Genomic DNA, 23,189 nt, shown 5'->3' with positions numbered 1-23,189 from the left:
TAGGGAATGTTGAATAAAAAGCTTCATTTTATATTTAAAATCAACTTTTACTAAAACCAGCCATTTGAGTTGACTCGAACTAGAAATAGTCAACTCCAACTGGATAATCAACTTGAATGCATTGTACAATTAGAGAGATATCGCAAAGGCATTTTTATCACACGCTAATAGCAGAATACGCTATTTTGACATGTACGCAAGCACAGATTGAATGTTACGCTAATACCATATAACGTGTCCCACTATTTAGGTCAAAATAAGGGACGGTAATAACGTTAACGCTAATTTGACATTTGAGATGAAACAAAAATAATTTATGGAATACATATTTTATAAAGTAAAATCTGTGAATCATCGTGTTTCCTGTGTAAAGAAAAACGTGTGTTCTTATTTTGTCTACAATAGACTACTTTTTGTGGTTAGGATATTAGTTATTCAGATATTTTATATTATTTTTATACTGATTATTTATATTTATTGTTGGTTAAATCATTAAAATTAAAATGCAAGTCAACCTGCTCAGAATCCAAATTCATTTTTCAATAAAAAAACATTTATAGTATTCCTCAACATTAATTTCTAGGTTACATTTACTCCCAAACGTCGGTTGTCATAATAATAACATTAAACCCCGACCCAGACCATCTGCGATAACTCTCTTGATGCCTATGTTGAAATAGAACGTTATCCCTTATTAACGTCTTGACACGGTATTAACGTTAGCCTTTGCGATATCTCTCTATTATCAGTAGTGAAACAGAATTCATTGGTATAAATTTCATATCCCTAATCCGTCTACCCATAAAGGAAACTAGAACCTAAGACTATTGGAAATAGGAAATAAGTGGAATTTGATTGTAAATATATAGGATACTTATGTTCAGTTGTTGATTTTGATTATTATTGTCAAACACATTTTTTGTACAAGTTCTGGAAGTTTGCATTCAAGGTCTTTCTAATATTTCTATCTGTCTTGTAATATTTCCTACATTTAGATTTGAGTGTGTTTAGATTAAAACTAAAACCTTTGACAAGTAGAGGCTTACCTTTGATAAATTCTGATGCTTTTAACAAGACATTGTCTGTGTTCTCCATCCTCTTGGACGCAATTTTTCTGGATCTTGTAATTGGTGAGCTAGATAAACGTAATTCTAATTAATAAACTAGCTATTAAATATTACCATAAAAAGGTGCAGAAACATTTTTATTTTGAATTAATCCCACACAAGCTGTAGGTGTATGATTTGTAGGCGTTGTACACAATATTTTTGTAAAAATTACTTCCTGTCTTTCTGCAATATCAACAATAATGAAAAACAACAGGAAAATCGGTTACAGTGACAAAGTAAACATTACTGTTTTCAAAAATGAATGGGAAATCCAAACGAATACTTACTTCTTCATTGAAAACACTGTATTTTTTAACATCACACTATTTTTAACTTAATGAATCCAGTTAATTCAGTGATAAACTTTGACAAAACTAAAACAACAACAAATGTACTAGAAAAAATGAGTTTGCTTCTTCTTCTTCTTCCTTTTTTTTGGGTTTCGATTTTTTTTTAATCATTTACCCAGTACATGTTGTTGGTTATGCGCGTCTTGCTCAAGGCAATGCACAACCAGGTGTCCTGTCAACTTCAGATCTATTTTTTTTTTTTTGGTCCTATGTGGTCCTTGTCCTTCTTCTTGTTTTTCTGTAGCTAGAGGGGGAAAAGTGTTACAACATTTAAGGTTAACTTAAGACTTTTCTCGTTTGGGGGTAGCTTCCAAACATTTTCACATAGGTTTAGGGCTGGCTACCTTCGGTTAGGATTAAGGATTTTAAGGATACAAATATAATTTTTGACATTTTAGGAGATTCCCTGTATTTTCTGAAGTATTTATTTATTGTTATTGTTATTATTATTATTTTTTCAAAATTCTATAGATCTACTTGAAAAAATTTGATAAATTTATTGATTATCTTAATAACTTTATTCGAGGGTTTATATAAAATGCTCTGTAAAGATATTGGACTGTCTGTTCCAGCTTTTATTAGTTCTAGATACAAATCCATATCTTTATGTTTATTTATGGGGCACTCAAAGATGATGTGTACCAATGTTCCCATAGTACCGCATTCGCATATCGGTGTTTCCGTTTTGCCTATTTTGTGGAGATAACAAGGAGTTTTGCAATGTCCACTTCGTAAACGATTAAGGTTAGTAATATTGTTCCTACCCAAATATCCACATTTGTTATACCAAGGTTTTATAGGGAAACTATCCTGCAGTCCATAATAGTCCGGATATTTACCTTTAATTTGGGAATACCAGTTATTGTAAAATTGAGTCAAGATGTTCTTTTTTGTAACACAAAAGATATCTGTGCTGATGTTTTTTACATCATATGGTACTCTTAATTCTCTCCCAATATTGGCCAAGCTATCTGCCACCTCGTTGCCTTTAATCCCCTGATGTCCCGGTACCCATTCTAATCCTATTGAAAATCCCATATTATTTGCATCTACCAGTAGTTTTTTGGTCATTATAGTTACATAATCCATTTGGTCCCATTTGTGACTAGATATTTTGGATAAGGCACTTTTTGAATCTACAAAGATCACTGCTTTCATGATTTCCTTTTCAATACATACCGACATGGCTTTGTATACCGCTATTATTTCAGTTGTGCAGATTTGTGTGTAGTTATGGAGTCGTGACGAATATTTATAATTGATGCTTGGGATGTAAATTCCAAATCCCGATTGATTTGTTTGTGGGTCTATTGATCCATCTGTATATACGTGGGTATGATTATTATATATTCCACCATATTTAGCTATGAACCTTTCGTTCGATTCAATTTCATATTTTTCAAATTCTAGACTTTTAATTGTAATGGGGTATAGAAGAGTTTTTCTTTCTACCTCATATATAGGATTGATTTTATATCTAATTATGTTTTTTGTTTTTTTGAGTATATTTGTATATGCTAGTGAGTAATCAGGTATGACCTTGTTCCTCCAGAATCTATTGTTTGCATTTATTGCTTCGTTTAGCTTATTTAGACTCTTTACTATGATATTGTTTTTTTCCGGCATTTGTTTGAGTATATATTTATGTGCTAGTATCTCCCTTCTAACTTGTAACGTTGTTACTGAACATTCTGCTTGCAATATTAAGATGGGTGTAGAACGTAGACAACCCGTTACGATTCTCAAGGCAACATTCTGTACTTGTTCCAACCTCATCATCAAACTTTTACTGCAGGGGTTTAAAAGATTGGCTGCGTAATCTAAATGAGATCTAACTATTCCTTTGTATAAACTCAAAAGAATGTTCGGGTCAGCTCCCCATTTTGTACCACAAATTGCTCTCATGACATTTATTCCTTTGTTTGCTTTAGTTATCATGTCGTTAATTTGAATTGTCATATTCAAATTGCACTGTAAATGAAATCCCAGATACTTTATTTCATTTTTCCATGGAATTTCCATATTTTGATATATCAAATGTGGGAAGTTATAAGCCTGACTTCTTTTTCTAAATATTATTGCTTTTGATTTGTGTGCTGAAATTTTAAAGTTGTGTTTCTCAAACCACTCCTGTAAATTTATTATATGGGTATTTAAGGAATTAATTAGCTTGTATATATCAGATCCTTGCACCAGAATTACAAAATCATCTGCATATTGAAAACACTCCATCTCATGGTTTATTAAATCATGTAGGGATCTAGTATAGAGATTAAATAATATTGGACTGAGTGGAGACCCTTGAGGCAATCCAGTGGATGCTTGCATTGGGCCTAATATATTATTTGATTTGTCTTTAACGTAGATATTTCTGTTGAGCAAAAATTGCAAGATCAAGTTTGCATAAGTTATTGGGATGTCATACTTTAATAAGTATTTATATAGCAAATATATATTGACTGTATCATATGCCCTACTGATATCCAAAAAAATTCCAATTGTATTTAAATTTTTACTAAATCCAGTTCTAATATAATTAATTGTTAAAGCTAAGTTATCGTTGCACCCTTTGTTTCTTCTGAAACCTAACTGCTTAGGGCTTAGTATCGATTTTTTTTCCGTTATTTGTTCTATTCTTAATTTAATTATATTTTGCAAAATTTTGCCTACACATGACTCTAGAGCTATGTTTCTATAATTATCCTCACATAAAGGGTCTCTATTGGGTTTTAAAAAGGGAATGACAAGGGTGTTTTTCCATTCTTGTGGAAAACCTGTGTTTCTTTTAACTATTTGATTAAATATTTTTGACAATGTATCTAGCGCCACCAGGGGAAGTCTGTTTATCATGCTATATGTTACAAGATCTAAGCCAGTAGCCTTATCCTTTTTATTTATGACACTTATTATTTCTTGCCTTGAAATGTCCTCCACATCCTCGTTAGTTAGGGTAACCATGAACTCAGGATCTGTTATGTCAATTGCCAAATTATTTAATATGTTCTGAGCTATGTTTTTGTTGGGAAGTTTAGCAGGGATTACAGCATTTTGATATGTGGAGAATAGCTTAACTGTTCGCCATATTTCAGATAGAGGAGTGTCCCTTGTCAATCCATTGCAAAAGCTTTTGAAGCTATTTCTTTTTTTTGTTTTAAATATTTTTTTACTGTATGCAAATATTTTTTTGATTTCAATATAATTTTCATTGCTTGCTTCTTCCTTATATTTTTTAATTTTTTCTTTTCTTGTTTTTATTAAATTAGAGCATTCCTTATCCCACCAGGGAGGGCTTTTCTTTTTTCTTATAGATTTTTCTGTTTTCAAGAGAGGTATTTCCTCATCACTCACCATTTCCATAATTTGTGTAAATGAATTATAGTCTTCACACCCATTCTTCATCAAGTCTTCCATTTTTGAAGCATAATTCTCCCAATTGACATTCTTTGTATTTCTTTTATGACTTTTTTGTGTTACTATATTTTCATTTACAATTGCGATTTTGCAAGAAGTTGGAAAATGATCACTGCCTCCAGAATCCTCTAACACATCCCATTGGCATATATTTGCAATTTCCGAGGAAATTAGTGTTAGGTCTACCGCTGAGGCATTCTGTCCAGGTAGGGTAATCCGCGTGGGTCTCCCATCATTGCAGCAAACTAGATCCAAATCCTCTAAGGATTCAGCAATTATTCTTCCATTAACATTAACAGACACTTGACTTCCCCAAAGTGCATTATGTGCATTCATATCCCCCATTAAAATTTTATTTCCCCTGATTTTATTTATGCGTCCAACCCAACTATTTAAATTTATTTTTGCCCTAGGATGGATATAAATGTTAATAACTGTAATGTCCCAATCTATTATTTTTATTGCTAAAATTTGAATTTTACTAACATTATTATTATACCTATATACTATTTTGTGATCCAGACTATTATGAACCACAGTAGCTAGGCCACCATAACCATCCCCTCGATCCAACCTATGTATTTCATATCCTCTTAGATAGAAGTGATGATTATTTTTTAGCCAAGTTTCATTTAATAGAATTAATTTGGGTCTATGTTCGCTTATGAAATATTTCAGACTGTTATAGTTACTGCTTAAACTTTTTATGTTCCATTGGATAATAAGTGGATTCTTGATATCCATCTAAATCTAGCAACTTTTGGTTCGATGAGCTTTCATGTATAAATAGCTGGTTCAAGTAATTGATTATATGTTCCTTATGTTTCCAATCTAGTTTTTTTAATATCGCATTCAGTGTTTTTTCTGTGTCCCTCTCTAGTTGCTCTGTACGGGAACATCCAGGAGTCTCATTGTTTACTGCACGAGCTCTCTCTTCGCTTCTCCCATTTGGAGATAATAAATATTGATTGTGTACTTCTTTATTGTATGTCTTATTTGTTTCATTAGCCTTTCTTTTATTTTTGTTTGAGTTATTCTCCATTTTTCTACTAAACAGGTGTTCAGGGTTACTCTTTACATTTTCTATCCATCGCATATTGATGGGAATTGTCTCTAAATTATTTATTTGAGTTTTATGTAATGTTGGGAATTCCTCCTGGCTCATTCTGAATATATTATTCTCTTGCGATTTTCTAGTAGAAACATAAGGAAATCTCTCGCATGCCTCGTAGTATGAAAGATTGTCCAGAGACATGACAGCCTTAATATTCCGCTGTCTCACATACTCTGGACACTCCTCATAGGTACTTATATGAAAGCTGCTATTACAATGTAAACATTTCATCGAACAATCCCCTTCATGTATTTTTTCCGCGCAGTTTTTGCATTTTTCTCCCCCTCTACAAAGATTTTTTGTGTGTCCAAAAAGAAAACACCGATAACATTGAACCACTGGTATCATGTATGGTTTTACCCTAAAAGGGATCCCATATATATTCACTTCCTTCGGGATTACTTTTCCCGAAAAGGTAAATGCGACCGTTTCTGTATCAATATATTTCTCCGTGTCATATTTAGACTTCCGTTTAAATCGTCTTATTTCTAGTACTTTAATGTTGGCCGAAGCCAATCCCGAAAATTTGATTAGATCTGCATCCGATATACTAGTATCTACATTATTAACGACTCCCCTACATGTTACGTTATTTGCCGGAATAAACAATTCATATCCATCATTTCTGACCACGTCATTTAAAACAAATTTATTAGCATCCTCCCATTTCTTGAAAGCAACGCTAATTCGGTTTTTTCCTTTTTTGCTAAGTTTAAGTACATTCTCGATTTTTTTGTCATTTATGTATTTTGCTAATTTCAAAAAACTATAATTACCGACGTTATCGCCTTTTGACTCCATAAATACCTCAAAGGGACCGGTATCAGTGTACTGATAATAGAAATGTTTTTTTCCTTTTTTTATTTCATTGTTATTATTAGTGATTGAATTAGCATTGCTATCAAGTAATGGTGTATTCTTTAAACTACTATTATTTTCAGTGTTTTCTATATTATCTAACATCTCCTCATCACCGGGGGGGTTAGCCCCCCCGGTAGTATCCCCCATAATTAACCCTGTAATGCAAAGCTGTCTCTTTTTTACCTAACTAGATAATGTATAATTTATTTTATTCAAAGAAAGTACAGGAAATTTAGGAATTCAACAGATAGGAAATTTGTTAGTTACCTCTATTATGTAGTTCCTATTTTGTTTTTGTCGCCTGCGTTTTTTTTTGAATTATCACTTCCACACTGAACTGTCACACAACCGAACGTTACGAAAGCTCATACAGAAGTCCAATGAGTTTGCTTGATGTTCGTAAAATATCCTATAAGGAAATGGCGATTAAGGAATACCAACCTACACATTCAAATTAACGATCTTTCACAAATTTAGGCAACTCTTATTTTAAGGTTGCCTTCGAATTTGAATAATTGTACAAACAGGAACTTTACGTAATAACAAACAACTTTAGATTGAAAGCGTGAGCTTTTTTCTACACAAAAACTGAGAGCTAGGATTTGTTGTTTTTTAATTATTTAGGGACTTGGGACTTGCGGACTTCAAAGAATCAATAATAAATATTTAATCAGAAACCTGTGCAATTGTAACTGTATTTACCGTGAGATGGCACAAACATCGCATTTTAGAAAAAACTTTTAATAGTTTCATGAAACAATTAACTACTTTACTTAGGACTAATATTGGGACTAATACAACACATAAATGTTAAACTTAATAAATAAATTCACAATCAAAGATTAAACATAAAAATAAAAATTCAGGCCCACTAAATAGGCAACACACATTTCTACTTAGTAATTAATTTATTCCTTGAGTGTACAGGGCCGCCGAGAGGGATGAGCAATGAGCACATGAGCAGGTCCCGGTAAGAAGTGAAAAGCGGGCCCCCGACAAAAAGTGAATAGCGAAAAAAATTGTATAATTTTTAAAGAAGTAATATTATCAATAATATTTATAATAAGAAACATTTCAAATACCTATAACTTTTATTAAATTTTGATTATAGTTTTATAATATATGTAGTGAAAATTATTTACAATATCGGTAGGCATAGGCGTAACCAGGGGGTTATAACCCCCCATTAGGATCTACTTTGAGCACTATACGCTTAACACAATAATGTGTTGTTGACAAATCAAGCTATTTTAAAGTTGTAACCCCCCCCCCCCCATCCTTAGGATCAATCTGGTTACGCTGTTGCTTGGGAAGCAGTCGAAAGATCTAAAGAAAATGGTTTTCAACCAACAGTTGTATTCTTTTATTCTACCAGTTATAACCTATGGAATGGAGACTATGACACTTACAGAGGTATTAGCCAATAAATTGAGAACGACTCAGAGGGCAATCGAACGAACTATGCTAGGAGTATCTCTGAGGGAACATTTACGATAAATGAGAACTTGCGAAGAAGGATGAAGGTGGAAGATGCAGAGCCGGATTTAAGGCAGTGGAGGCCTCTGGGCAGAATTTTTGTGGGGGCCCTACGTCCTACGATTAAAAAAATGTTCATCTACTTTTATAAATACCTATAGAATAGAATAGAATAGAAATATGCTTTATTGTCATGAAAAATTGTACAATTTTATCGACAAAGCTTATAAAAAGTCAAGACAACAAAACAATAACAATCCAATTTACTAAAATTACATAAATCGTCAATATATTTACAATAATAACAATAATAATGAAGTTAAACAGAAGTAGTCAATTGCAAAATTTAAGTAAATTGCAAATGCATAGTCTACCTAGTAATTAATAAGTTTAAAAGTTAAGCTGCTGCATATGACACCCAAATATAGACAAAAAAAAAATGATAATAAAAATACTACTTGTGCAAAGGGTACTGCAATTTCTTAGTTATTGATTAAGAAAATCTTCTACTGAATAATATGGTCTTTCAGATAGGTAGGCTTTTGTCAGTTTACGGAATTTGGGGAAAGATGCTGCAGATTTAAGTTGTAGAGGGAGATGATTGTAAAGTTTTTTTGCGGAATATAATATAGATTTCTTTACTAACTCAGAGGACGGGGTCGGCATATAGACGTCAAACGTAAAATTTCTCGTGAAGTAGTCATGATTAGGTCTTGGTGGAAAGACATGTAGATGTTTACGAATTAAGCAAACAGTTTCTAAAATATACAAAGATGGAAGGGTTAAAATTCTGTGATCTTTGAAGTAACTTCTGCAATGTGTTGTTCTTCTGAGGCCAAACAGATATCTAATTGCTCTTTTTTGTAATTTTGTGCAGCTGTGCCAGAACCCCAAAAAGGAAGACCATAACGAAGATGTGACTCGAACAAAGAAAAATATGTTATTTTGGAAGATGCTAAATTGAGTTCATTCGAAACAGATCTTATAGCATAGCAAGCTGAGGATAGTTTCTTCCTTAACAAATCGATATGGTGGGACCATTTAAGGTTGCTGTCTAAAAAAATACCAAGAAATTTCACAGAATCAACGGTACTGATCTGGCTGTTATTAAGAGGTAAGGGTTGAAGGACTCCTTTATAAGACAATGCTACTGTTTTATCTACGTTAAACGAGAGTAAATTAGAGTCAGACCAGGTTTTTATTGTAAGTAGATCAGAAGTTATAGCAGCATGAAGAGTTGCAATATTTGAGTTGCTCCAAGTGATACTGGTATCATCAGCAAAAAGAAAGATTTTTCCATCGATTTTTAAACTAGTGATGTCATTAATAAAGATAAGGAAAAGTAGAGGACCCAATACTGAACCTTGAGGTACCCCACATACAATGTTTTTGAGACTAGAGTCTGTATCATTTGCTCTAACCAGTTGTTTCCTATCATCCAAGTAAGATTGGAACCAATCTAAAGAAATACCTCGAATTCCGTAGAAATTTAGTTTTCTTATCAAAATGTTATGATTTACACAATCAAAAGCTTTGGCGTAGTCACAAAAAACGGTGGCAGTGTGAAGATTATTGTTCAGTGCTTGATAAACCTCATGTAGTACAGAAAAGATGGCATCAGTGGTGCATTTATTATTTAAAAAGCCGAACTGATTTTGTGATAAAATGTTGTTTTCAACTAGAAAGGACATAAGTCGGGCTTTTATGAGTCTCTCAATAATTTTGGAGAGTACCGGTAGTAGTGCAATAGGTCTATAATTGCAGGTATTAGATATTTCACCACCCTTATGAAGAGGAATAATGATGGCTGTCTTCAGGCACTCTGGAAATTTACCTTTCTCAAAGGAATCATTAATTAGTGAGATGAGGACTTCTAACACATTTTCTGGGAGATTAGAAAAAATTTTTATCGATAGACCATCAGTACTACAGGAGGATTTGCTTTTGATACTATTGATTGTTTGGATCAGTTCAGATTTATCGACTGGTTTTATAAAGAATGAATTCGAGACCTTTCTTGAATTAGGGAGATAAGCAATGGGATCTTGTTGTGGCAAAATAGTTGATGTAATATTTTTACTCACATTAACAAAGTATTCATTTAGATTTTCAGGGTCTGGAAGGGAAATTGTTTTAGAAGTGTGGGTTTTATTTCGAAGATCGTTTATTATGGACCAAGTTTCTTTTGCAACACTTTTTGAGCTTCCCAAACGGTTATGGTAGTAGTATTTTTTAGCTGATTTTATAAGTTTAAGATAGGTTGCCCTGTACTTGGTGATATATTCAGTGATAGAAACGTTGGTAGTAAATTTCCTGATATAGAGAAGAGAACGCATATTCTTGGAAGATATTCGGATACCTTTAGTAGTCCAGGGTTTGCGATGTTTTGGCTTAATTGCAATTAAAGGAAATGCTTTATTGAAGATACGGACAAGCTTATCCAAAAAAGTACTGAAATTATTATCCACGTCCATAGCAGGAAAGCGCCACTCAGAGGTTAAGCATAAATTTTGGAAATTACGAAAGTTCCGGGTGGAAAAAATCCTGCCTAAACGTCGGGTTTTCGAGGAGGGTTTGCTCAAGATATTAAACTTCGTATAAACTGCTTCATGATCAGATAGTCCAGCATTAATAATTGTAGAGTGGACATCAAGGGGTGAAAAATCTGAGACAGTATAATCAATTATGGTAGATGAAGTTTTTGTAATCCTTGTAGGAGAATCAACGTGCATTGTTAGACCATACGATTCAAATATGTTGACCAAGGATATTTGTGTAGCACTAGCAGCAGCATAATCAATGTTAAAGTCCCCGCATAAAATTTTTCTACTTTTATGGGGCAGGTCATCTAAAAATTTAGCAGGTTCTGAAAAAATAGTTCCACGGAAGAGTTAGGTGATCTATAAATTCAAATAATATAAAGATTAAGATTCTTATTGTAAATTAACGAAAACTCAAAGAAGGCTTCACTTAGCAGAAAGTCATATTTTGTTACCGAAGAAAAATCATTGCTCGTAGATAGAATTAGGGTGCCTCCGTAAGCTGAGCTTGGACGATCATACCTAGCAATTGTGGTGTATTTTTCTACAAAAAAAGGCTCGTTGACTTCAAGCCAGTGCTCTGTAACCGCAACTACCGGGGGAAATCCTAATTCCTCTAGGAACAAAAATAATTCATCAGTTTTGTACCTTATAGAACGAATATTAATCAGAACCATGCTAAAGTTGTTATCACTAAAACAATTTGAGGATTCTAGTTCCTCAGAACACGTCGTGATGTTTAAAAATTTCGTTTTGGAGAGGCAGCGGAATAGTAATTTCGGTGACATTCCCTTGATTTCTGCAGGTGAATAATTCTTTCAGAAGTGAGAAAGGATCTGTAAGCATCAAGATCAGCTTCCACCTCATCTGGACCAATCCCATAGGCATTGTTAAATTCCAGCAGAATTCGTCGTAGATCTTCAGTCTTAGTGGGAAGTCCCTCGGAAGCCAAAAAGAGTTTAACGCTTGTATTGGTAAATCCATCGTAAAACACTGAAGCTGGTTGGTCGTGTAGATAAGCAAGATGAAGTTTAATGGCTTTTAAGATATCCGGTTCCCTTAATCTGGCTAGAAGATATCGACTATTCGAGTTATTAGTTAATCTAACTCTTGGTGGGGTCAAAGGATCCAGATTTATCGAAGGTTCTAAAGTATCCTTCTTAATGAAATTTACAGGCGAATGGAACGGATTCTTAGATTTACAAACTTCGATGGCCTGCTTGTCTGTACTTATGTTTGTGTTTTCTACTTCATCTTTGTTCTTGCGAGAATTGGTAATTGGATTTTCCAAGGTGACAGGACTTCTGAGATTCTTCGGATTCTTATGTGACTCAGATGAAAGCGTTGGTTCAGAATTGGATGATTCTATAGACCATTTGATGTTAACACCAGGTGGCCAAATTTCCTTATTAAATAATAGGTTAATAGCTGTTCTAGATTTTATACCTATTTTGAACGAAGAGCCAGTTGCTGTGTCGGCATCTTTAAGGAGTGTGTAACATCTAATGTATTCCTTAATGCCTAGCCTCTCTTTGATATAGTGCACAACTTGTATAGGAGTGTACGTTGGGGTCAAGTTACTAATAACTACAAAGTGACATTTATCTTCTGTAATTTTTGGCTTTTGCTCTGGACTTGGTTCGAGATGTCGGGGCTCTTCAGTTTGGGTACTTGCGGTGGCATAAGATGTATTTTTCTTCAATATCTCTTTTTTAGTTGGTATATTAGATAGATTTTTTGTAAGACTGCTCATTTGATTTGACATTTCACCGATATTTGAAGAGAGCCTTTCTAATCCCAACTTAATCTCAGTTGAATTTGTGTCTTGGATTTCAACCTTGATAGTCTCATCTGAAGAAGAGCCGAAAAAAACTGACGATATACTAAAAATGTCGTGTTCCATCTGCCTTACAGATTTTAAAACCTTCTCAGGATTCAGCAGGTTGTTTAGTTTGTGGATCTCGTCAATTTTTTTCGTAAGATAGTCCAGTTTGCCGTCATTTTTAGTTAATAGGTCATAAGTCTCGATGAAAACAGGCAAATTGTCATTTAGTTTTTTTAGTAACTTGAATTAAGGCCTCAAAGTTCTCTAAAGGTATTTGATTTTTTGATAAATTTGTAATTTTGTCATTTAAATAATTTAAACTTGGAGAGTCACATACGGTACAAAAGAATCTAAGGTGAGAAGACTTTTGGTCCAATAGGGCTTTAGTGATGGTCTTGTTTAATTTTGTACATTTCATACAGAAGTTTCTTTGGCAATCTCCATTACATCTTAACTGGTTGTATTTATCCGAGTCAGAATATTGTGTAAGAGAATGTTCACAAGTGTACGTCATTTTCAAGGTTAGATGTGCAAAAATTAACTAGGTCGATGTGATGATGGTAATAAAAATTGAAACACTTACAGCTAGTATTCACAACATCTATATCTATCTATATTTTTAAATAATAAAAAATATAAGAGCTGTAAAAATAAACATAGTAAGATGTATGGTTGAAGTCCGGATACTTTTCGAGATTTTTTAATTGAAAATTCTTGGATTATGTCGGACATGTCTAGTTGTTTTAAGGCATAGAGAGATGATTCAAACGCTTCTTGTCCCACCATAGACGGAAGTCAATTTTTAATTAACTTATGTTTTGAGAATGAGCTCTCCCCACTGCAGTTAGTTAGCATCAGAACTAAATAATATAAACGAACTGTCACCTCAACATTTGGAAACACATCATTCACATTCTTTTCTTCTAGCAATTGGTACATTTAAAATTCTTTGCTTATACATATTTGATGAGCCGATTTCCTCTTTAAATGAATTGAAAAATTCTACAAATTGTACCTAACCTACTAGTTCGACAACTAGGATTTCATCTAAATCATTGCTAGATATAAATCTCACTAGGCTAAGCTTTAGTGTGTGAGCTTCAATTTTATTAGGAGTTAAGTTTTCCAAAAGATGTAAAAATCCAAAATTGAAATGAATGCATTTATATGCAGAAAGCCTCTGATTTAAAGAGGTCATGAGGTGATCTATAATAACGATAAAATGTTGAGTCCAAAATTTATCTGATGTTGTCATTTCAGTCTCTTGAGATGTTCCATAATCCAGTGGAGTCAGTCGAATATTCCGTAGTCGTTTTCTATGTGTCGAATAGTCTTGACTTCCGCTTACCATCACACCTCGCGTCTCATATATTTCGAAATTGTCACGTCTTGACTGTATAAAATCTTTAAGTGATCTAAGTGCCACCACTCCTAAATTAAGGGCAATACATATTTGGATCGTGAAAAACACGACTTGGGCTGTTTGTTTTCTCTAGGTACTTGAAGTCTACTTCAATCTGATTATAATCTTTAACGAGTGATTTTGCGGCATTACTTCTGTATTACCATCTAGTAGTATTTACTCTTTCAGGAACAATAATATTTCTGCCAAGGTCTGCGTTGCTGTCGCTTAAAGACGCAGCTTTTTAAGCATTTGATTAAGAAGTTGTATCTAGTAGAGGAAGTGAAAAATTCATATTATAGTTCTTATAAGTAATCAATTAAGGCTGTGACAGCAGGACAACACTCAGCTGCAGTTTTTGCAACTAAATTTAGAAAGTGGGCAGAACAAATGTTTGCATAAAACAAAAATAATTCTGTGAATAGTTTACTGATATTTTTTACGTTTGCGGCTTTGTGGGGGCCCCCGGAATGTGGGGGCCCCGGGCAGCTGCCCTTCCTTAAATCCGGCCCTGGGAAGATGTAATTGAAAGAATTGCGCAAATGAAATGGAATTGAGTAGGACACGTGGTACGACAAAACATCGAAAGGTGGACGAGAAACATTGTACATTGGAGATCACGCGAGCACAGTCGTAGTAGAGGAAGACCACTAAAACGATGGCTAGACGCTAGACGACATCAAAGCATATACACTGTGTCCGTAAAGTATGGAACAAATTCTTTTTTAGCTAAACAGAGCATTTTAAGAAATAATCCTGAAACACGTCGATTTTTGATTTTAATTTACCGTATTTTAAAATAATATTCTAATATACAGGGTGAATTACTTTCGAGTAATGACGTCACCGTCATTTTTTTTAAATGGAACACCCCCATTTTGTCTCAATTTTCGGATTACTCTAGCTGAGCTGATTCCAAAAATGTATCACATGTTGATTCAAATTGGTACAGGGTGGACAAAAATACAATAGTTTTGTGTGTGTTAATAAAGTAACGCGTTAGTTAAATTAACAATATTATCAAAAATACTTATTGTCTAGCGGACAGGATTCATCAGACATCATATTATGTATTTCATCATATTCTGTCCGCTAGACAATAAGTATTTTTGATAATATTGTTAATTTAACTAACGCGTTACTTTATTAACACATGCAAAACTATTGTATTTTTGTCCACCCTGTACCAATTTGAATCAACATGTGATACATTTTTGTAATCAGCTCAGCTAGAGTATTCCGAAAATTGAGACAAAATGGGGGTGTTCCATTAAAAAAAATGACGGTGACGTCATTACTCGAAAGTAATTCACCCTGTATATTAGAATATTATTTTAAAATACGGTAAATTAAAATCAAAAATCGACGTGTTTCAGGATTATTACTTAAAATGCTCTGTTTAGCTAAAAAAGAATTTGTTCCATACTTTACGGACACAGTGTATGGAGAGAAACTGGCACCAAATAGTACAAAACAGAGAAGAATTGAGATCTCCATGGGAAGGCCTTTGTCCAGGGTGGATGCAAACAGGCTGAAGAAGAAGAGATTAACTTGGTTTGATTAGTTTATCCTAGAGAAATCATACTTCACTGAAATTTAGATGAATTCATTGCTGAATAATCAGGCATTATGTCACTCTTAAAACCCAATCAAAATATATTTATAAATGAGAAAAACACTTTGTGTTCCTTAGATATTTTTTATGTGTGTAAATACTACCATTTACTGTTAAATCATTTCAAATTTTAATTTAGTGGTGGAATGACTTCAGTAGGTACTTCGTAGAAAAATACAGTTTTTTTGCAGCATACCGTGATGTGATAACACTGGTTTTAACGTATACGCAATTTTCTTTGCGCATCACACTACCATTGCTTGTCAAAATAATTTTAAAAGTTCATGTATCAACGTGAATAGTTCTTCGGCGTCCTTTCAAGGTGCATTATTCAAAATGTAGAGAGAATTGATGGAATTTGTAAGTTTTTAATCAAATAATAAGTAAAATAATAGGGATATACATCGTTTTTATTTAAAATATTCAAATACAGTGACATGCATGTGTATTACCTACATTATTTCTTTTATAGAATAACCTGACTAAATTGTTGTATTATGAACTTGTATTGTTTTACTGCCATTTTAAGTTGTATTTGTAAATTATATTACAGGGTATTATTCTTATAAATTACTAAATGAGATACATTTTTACATAATTCGATACATTTGTTAATCTACATATTTATTATGACATACACTATACACTTAGTTGGTTCATTTCTTTGATGCTTCTGTATCGCCATAAGCAATTTTGCTCGTTTTTCTTCTGATGTAGAATCTTCGGCCCTGTTTCGATCTCTCTGCGTATTTCATGCAATTCATTTCAGTATTCTCATCTTTGCTGTTTTTAATACCCAGTTTTTTTCTTGTGATTGTATCGGGCCGTGTTTTTTATGCATACTTCATTATGATCATTTTAGACTTTACAAACTAGTGATTCATCTCAGTATTAATATGCCCGTTTTGCCATAAGTATAGTGATAATAAGGTGCCCTGTCGGTTTACTTGATTTTTGTACTTTCTGCAAGTCTCCATAGCTTGACAATTATTCTTTCTGCTTCCGCTTCATCAAGCTTATTTTTGTAGGGCGTCCTTTCTTACTTCTGCTTTTCTTCTTAGGGTGCCTGTCCGTTCCGAACGTTGGCGATCATTCTGGCTATGATGACTTTGTTGGTTATTGCTATACGGAATAGTTGTGTTGAGGTCTTTCTATACCATACTCTCAGGTTAGCAAGCCAGGATATTCTTCTTCGTTCTGGGGCCCTTTTTCATTCAATTTTACATTGTAAAATGGCCCTTCACGATGTTGACTAAATCTGCGGTTGTGTTCATCCTCCGTAGTACTTCTTCATTGGTGATTTTGTCTGTCCATGGTATCTTCAGGATCTTTCTGTACAACCATAGCTCAAAAGCCTGAAGTTTCGATAGAATTTCCGCCTTCAATGTCCACGTTTCTACTCCGTATATGGAAGCACTGATTACACGTAACATTTAAGGAGCCCTATTTTTGTTTTTAGAGTGAGGTCATGGCTCTTGAACACAGAGCTCATAGTCAAGAATGCACTTTTTGCCTTTCCGATGCGACATCTAATCTCTTGAGTATCTATTGTCCCACGACTCATTGATTATAGTTCCCAAATAGTTGTATTGTGAGACACGTTCAATTCTCATTTGGTTCACACACTAATTTGCTCCAGTTATGTTTTGCTTACTGATGATCATTAGCTTGGTTTTGCTGGTGTTTATCTCTAGTTTGTTTTCTTGCACTTTCCAATGTCAATCCTTTCTTCTCGACTTCTTTTCTTATAACATATACCCACATAACTCTTCTTCTTCTTCTTCTTCTTCTTCTTCTTCTTCTTCTTCTTCTTCTTCTTCTTCTTCTTCTTCTTCTTCTTCTTCTTCTTCTTCTTCTTCTTCTTCTTCTTCTTCTTCTTCTTCTTCTTCTTCTTCTTCTTCTTCTTCTTCTTCTTCTTCTTCTTCTTCTTCTTCTTCTTCTTCTTCTTCTTCTTCTTCTTCTTCTTCTTCTTCTTCTTCGTTTTTTTGGCTTGCGTACAAGTGCATCTGCCAGCACATTTCATGTAGGTTATGCGAGTCTTGCTCGAAGCAATGCACAACCTACGTTTTTATCCTTACAAATAATAATATATATAACTTTTCTTCAAATATCCGTTATTCCATTTAACTAAGAACAAACACATTAGCAACCATGCTCGAAAATAATTCTTCCTTAATAAAGATAAATTGCCATAATTTTACTACAATAACTATAACAGACAACACTAAGCTATTTCACACTTCACTTTCACGAATTATAACTAAAAGATAACTTTTCTTTGGGGATTATTTAGATAACTTCAAATAAATTTTTCATTCTACATAAAACATCCTTCGGCGGCCATTGCCCTTTACTAATCTCCCCCACATCTAAGTCTTCCTCTTTTGTTTTTGCCCTGCGCTCTCGTTTCGAACACTCGTTTCGTCAGTCTCTTGTTCGACATTCTACACACGTGCCCCAACCATCTAAGTTGTCCCTCTACTCTTTTTTCATTGATTGGTTCTAGTTTTAGGTTTTGTCCGATTGTTTCGTTTCGTATTTTCTCTGTCCTCTTTCTTTTTTCTGTTTTCCCCAGGAACTTCATTCCCATTGCATGGACTCTGGATTTTTGTCTCCCGTCAATGTCCGTGTCTCGTTGCTATACAAGATTGTTGGTCTAACTACTGATCTGATTTAACGACTGCCGTTTTTACCTTCTTCAGTATCTCTTTTTTCCCAAAAACCTTGTTTTCATAATAAGCTTCCCGTTCGTCCCATTCTCTCGTTTATTTCCATGCATGGTTTACCATTTGATTCAATTATTGCTCCTAGCTAGGTATTTAAAATATGCCACTTGCTCTAGTTGTTTTCCGTCTAATTCTATTGTCTTCTCCGTATTTGAAATTATCATTGTTTTTGTTTTCTCTGTATAAATTTTCATATTTATGTTTGATAGTTCTTCTTCTAGAATTTCAAGATTGTTCTGTGTCTTCTCTGTTTTCTGCCATCAGTAGATACCATATCGCCTGCAAATAGTAGCTCCGATAGATGAATCTGTTTCATTTGCCAGTATCCTAATGTTAGTTTTCTCATTCTTCTCTTGGCTTTCTTGATTGCTTCATCCAGTACCACTAAGAATAGCAGTGAACTCAACACATATCCCTGTTTGACGCCTAGACTTATAGTAAATTCTCTGGATTACTCGTTATTGGTTCTTACTGTACCTATTTGTATTATTTTTGTACATATCCTTTATTACTTCTATTATGTGTCTGTCGACTCCCCTTTCTTTTAGTGTCTTCCATATGTTCTTTCTTCGATATCTGTCAAACGCCTTTTCCAGGTCGATGAAGCATATACAGGGTGTTTGGTAAAGAATTGGCCATAGCTTAACCTTAGATTCCTGAAGTTAAAATAGGTCGATTTAAGCTAACTTACCTTAGTACAAATTTGATAATAACCGAAATACAGGGTGTCAAACCTTTATTTTATTTATTCTTGAATATTTCCTGACAAGCATGGGATAACAACCCGAAATTTGGGAAGCGGGGGTTTTTTGGGATGAGAAATCTAAATTCGCCACCAAAAATTATGTATTACCTAGAGGGCGCCACATACGTCTTTCAGTGCTCATTAGTTTTTTATCCCCCACTCTACATACTTTTTGAATCAAAATTTTTGTTCTCTTAATATTTTTACTTAAAAAAGGTGTACTATATTCATCTCGCTAAACTCAACAGTTTTCGAGATAAACGCATTTTAAATCTGCGATACAACATATTTTTGTGCATAATATCATTGTACACATCAATTGTGACAGTTCTCATATTGATGTCATTGCATCGCAAATTTCATTTGAAGAAATTTGCGATAAATTCTTGTAAATTTTTATGGTTTTAAGTTATTTTTCGGGTGTAACTACAATGATAATATGCAAAAAATTATGTTGCCTCGCAGATTTAAAATGCGTTATCTCGAAAACTGTTGAGTTTAGCGAGATGAATATAGTATACCTTTTTTAAGTAAAAATATTAAGAGAATAAAAATTTTGATTCAAAAAGTATGTAGAGTGGGGGATAAAAAAAACTGAACGTATTAAATGAGCACTGAAAGACGTATGTGGCACCCTCTGGGTAATACATCATTTTTGGTGGCGAATTTAGATTTCTTGTCCCAAAAACTCCCGCTTACCAAATTTCGTGTTATTATCTCATGCCTGTTAGGAAATATTCAAGAATAAATAAAATAAAAGTTAAACTTTGACACCCTGTATTTCGGTTATTATCAACTTTTGTACTAAGGTAAGTTAGCTTAAATCGACCTATTTTAACTTCAGGAATCTAAGGTTAAGCTATGGCCCATTCTTTACCAAACATGCTGTTATTATGTATCTCTCTCTCTCTAATTCATTACCTTCTCACTTACTTGTCTTATTGTGAATATTAGGTCTTGCGTGCTTCTGTCCATAGTTATTTCTATTTGGATTTTTATTCTTATTTACATTATTCTTGCGAATACCTTCCCAGGTATACTTGATAATGTGATACCTCGGTAATTATTACAGTTTCTCTTGTCTCCCTTTTTGTGTATTGATAATATAATGTCTTTCTTCCAGTCCTTTGGTAATTCTGCTCTATTTATGATATCATTCATTAGTTCTTTCATGCTGTCCATTCCTTCTATTCCCATGAATTTTCGGGGTGATATGAGCCTTGTATGGTGCTTTGCCGAATTTTACTTTTTCTATTGCTTTCTCTAATTCCTCTCTTGTTATGGATTCCACTTGTTGTTCTTCATTCATTTCTTGAATCTCCACTGTGTTGTCCATGTCTGCATGTGTTAGCTCTTTAAAATGTGTTCTCCATCTTTCCATTATTTGTTTTTCTTCTGTTAGTACGTGTCCATTCTTGTCTTTTATATTCGGCATCGTGTGCTCTTGCTTTTGTCTGAGTTGCTTTAATGCGCCGTAGAAGAGTTTTTGGTTTTCCCTATAATTTTTTGTCATTTTATCCAAACCTCTTCCATGACCTTTTCTTTGCTGCTTTCACCGCTATTTTAACCTCTTTCCTTTTTTCTTTATATGCCTCGTAATCTTCTGGGTGCTTTGTGCTTATTAGGTATCTCTTCCATGTGTCTTTTTTGTTCTTTATTTTCTCTCGTATTTCGTCCGTCCACCATTCCGTTCTCCTCATGTTAGTATTTGCTATTTTTGCCTTCCTGCAAATTTACTCAACTGCTTTGATTATACTGGTTTTTAGATATTCCCATTTTCTTTTATATTGTATTTTTTGCCCTACCTTTTAAAGTATTGTATTATCTAATTTTTCTTGGAATTTCTTTTTATATCTTTCCTCTTTTAATTTATAACTTTTTATTTTTTCGTTTACTATCTTTCTTCTCGTCTCTTCTTTTTCCTCTGTTGTTCTCATTTTCATTATTACTAGATGATGATCACTTCCAATCTCTGAGCCTCTTTTCACTTTCGTGTCTTATACTCTTTTCCATTTGTTGCTGCTTACCAAAAAGTAATCTATGATTGATTTTTCGTTTCTGCTGTCTTGTACTCTCGTGTATTTGTGTACTTCTTTATGTTTAAATCTTGTATTTGTTATAACTAGTTTGTTCTCCATACATATAGTATTTCTATTATTCTTTCACCATCTCTTTTCCCATGCACTCTTCTATTCCGCTGTTTTTGTTTCCGACTCTACCGTTTAGATCTCCCATTACAATTATGTTTTCTTCCCCATTATCAATTTGCATTTGAAGCTCCTCGAAAAATTTACCTTTCTCTTCCTTTCTTGTATCTTTATTTACTCCGTAGACTGGCCTTCGTTATTTTCTATATTTCCTCGTCCACCAGTTTTCATTTCACCGATAATATTCTCTGGTTAACATATGTTTCTTCTATAACGTGTTGTAGTCTATTCTGTGCAATTATTATCCCGATTCCTTCTTTTGCTCTCTCCTTTGTATCCACTCCTACCCAAAGTAACCAATATCCTTTGTGTATTTTCTTAAGACCTTTTCCTTTAATCTTCGTTTCCGTTATTACTAGTATTTCTATTTTTTGGCTTATTATTTCTTCTACCAGTTTTTCCTCTTTGATGCTTCTCACATTTCATATTCCCATTTTTATCTCTCCTTTTTTCTGCAATCGATCTTTCACCTTCTTCTTATTTTCATCCTTGTTTATATGTGCATCATCGTTTTCCCTATCGCCATTCCTATTCATTGCTTTGGTTGTCATTGTTGTGGGTCCGGTCTCATTATTTACTATTACTTTTTGGAGTCCTTTCCCCGATATTTCTGGGGAATTTCCCCGATATGGAAATCTTAAATACCACCAAAACAAGAAAATTAGAATATCTCGGACATATTACACGTAAAGAGAGATACAGCTTGCTCTAATTAATTATGCAGGGAAAGATTCAAGAAAAAAGAACATAGGGAGACGCAGAATATCGTGGCTGCGCAACCTGAGAGAATGGTATGGATGTACATCAAATGAAATTTTCAGAGCAGCCGTCTCTAAAATTCGAAAAGCTATGATGAATGCCGACGTCCGTCGCGGAGATGGCACTTAAAGAAGAAGATACGTCCATTCTTCGCACTCTGTCAAACGCCTTTTCCGGTCGATGAAGCATATATATGTATTATTCTTATTGATTAACTTCTCACTTACTTGTCTTATTGTGAATATTAGCTCTTGCATGCTTCTGTCCTTCCCGAATCCACACTGTATATCTTCCATAGTTGTCCTACTATTTTTTTAATTCCAAACTCTGTTTTTCTTAATTATTTGTTTGGTAACCTTTCTTAATCATTCTTTCTAGATGTCCTAGCTACCTTATTTCCCGAACTTTCGCCGTTTTAGTTTGTAATTTTTTTTATTTTTTTTTTAATTCATGAAGAGAGACAATTTTTAAATATTTTTTTGATTTATTTCTTGTTTCTAGGCCGTTTCATCGTTAACATCCAGACTGAATTATTTAAAATTTGAAAAAATTGACGAAACTGGTACTTAAGTAAATTATAAAATAAGTAAAATAATATTGATAAAAAACATCGTTTTTATTACAATACTGTGACAAAAATGTATATTGCTTAATTTTTTTATAAAAACATGATGATTTTGATCTTCTATTTTTTACTGGTATTCTAAGTTGTATTTTTGTAAGTCATATTAAGGGATATCATTCGCATACGGATAAAAATAATTAATAATAATTTTTGGTATTGTAACAAATTGAAAATTTAGTCTAATTTTATATATTTTTTAATCTGTTATGAGCATGGGCTTTAACTATCTCAATGGTCTCTCTCTAATATTACCGGTTTCTATCTATTATATGACTATGGTCGCTAATATTTTTCTTCTAGCCATAGTGCATCCAGAATATAACATAGGTCTTCTTAGGCTCTTCACCTGTTTGTGTCTTGAAGTTTTTCTTCATCATTAACATCTTTCTTTGTGAATGTCTGTTGTAAGATTCGCTGCTGTTCT

At 33.6% G+C, this 23,189-nt stretch overlaps 1 protein-coding gene across 3 annotated transcripts in view; it reads right to left on the bottom strand.

Moving 5' to 3' along the window:
• LOC114336421 (dual specificity protein phosphatase CDC14C-like) overlaps positions 1-7,231 on the bottom strand; it is a 137,568-nt gene extending 130,337 nt beyond the window's left edge. For all 3 annotated transcript variants that reach the window (XR_007695746.1, XM_050641587.1, XM_050641588.1), the window contains exons 1-3: positions 7,113-7,231; positions 1,397-1,703; positions 1,047-1,135 (exon numbers count right to left, since the gene is read on the bottom strand). Coding sequence is in view for 2 of the 3 variants with exons in the window: in XM_050641587.1 (XP_050497544.1) it covers positions 1,047-1,135; positions 1,397-1,428 (121 nt within the window). In the remaining variant the exon portion in view is untranslated. The remainder of the gene's footprint in view (positions 1-1,046; positions 1,136-1,396; positions 1,704-7,112) is intronic.
• Between the last annotated feature and the right edge of the window lie 15,958 nt (positions 7,232-23,189).

The sequence above is a fragment of the Diabrotica virgifera genome, chromosome 10 (assembly GCF_917563875.1).
Source record: "Diabrotica virgifera virgifera chromosome 10, PGI_DIABVI_V3a".
Taxonomy (NCBI): Eukaryota; Metazoa; Arthropoda; class Insecta; order Coleoptera; family Chrysomelidae; genus Diabrotica; species Diabrotica virgifera.
This window is presented reverse-complemented; position numbering and strand designations above follow the sequence as displayed.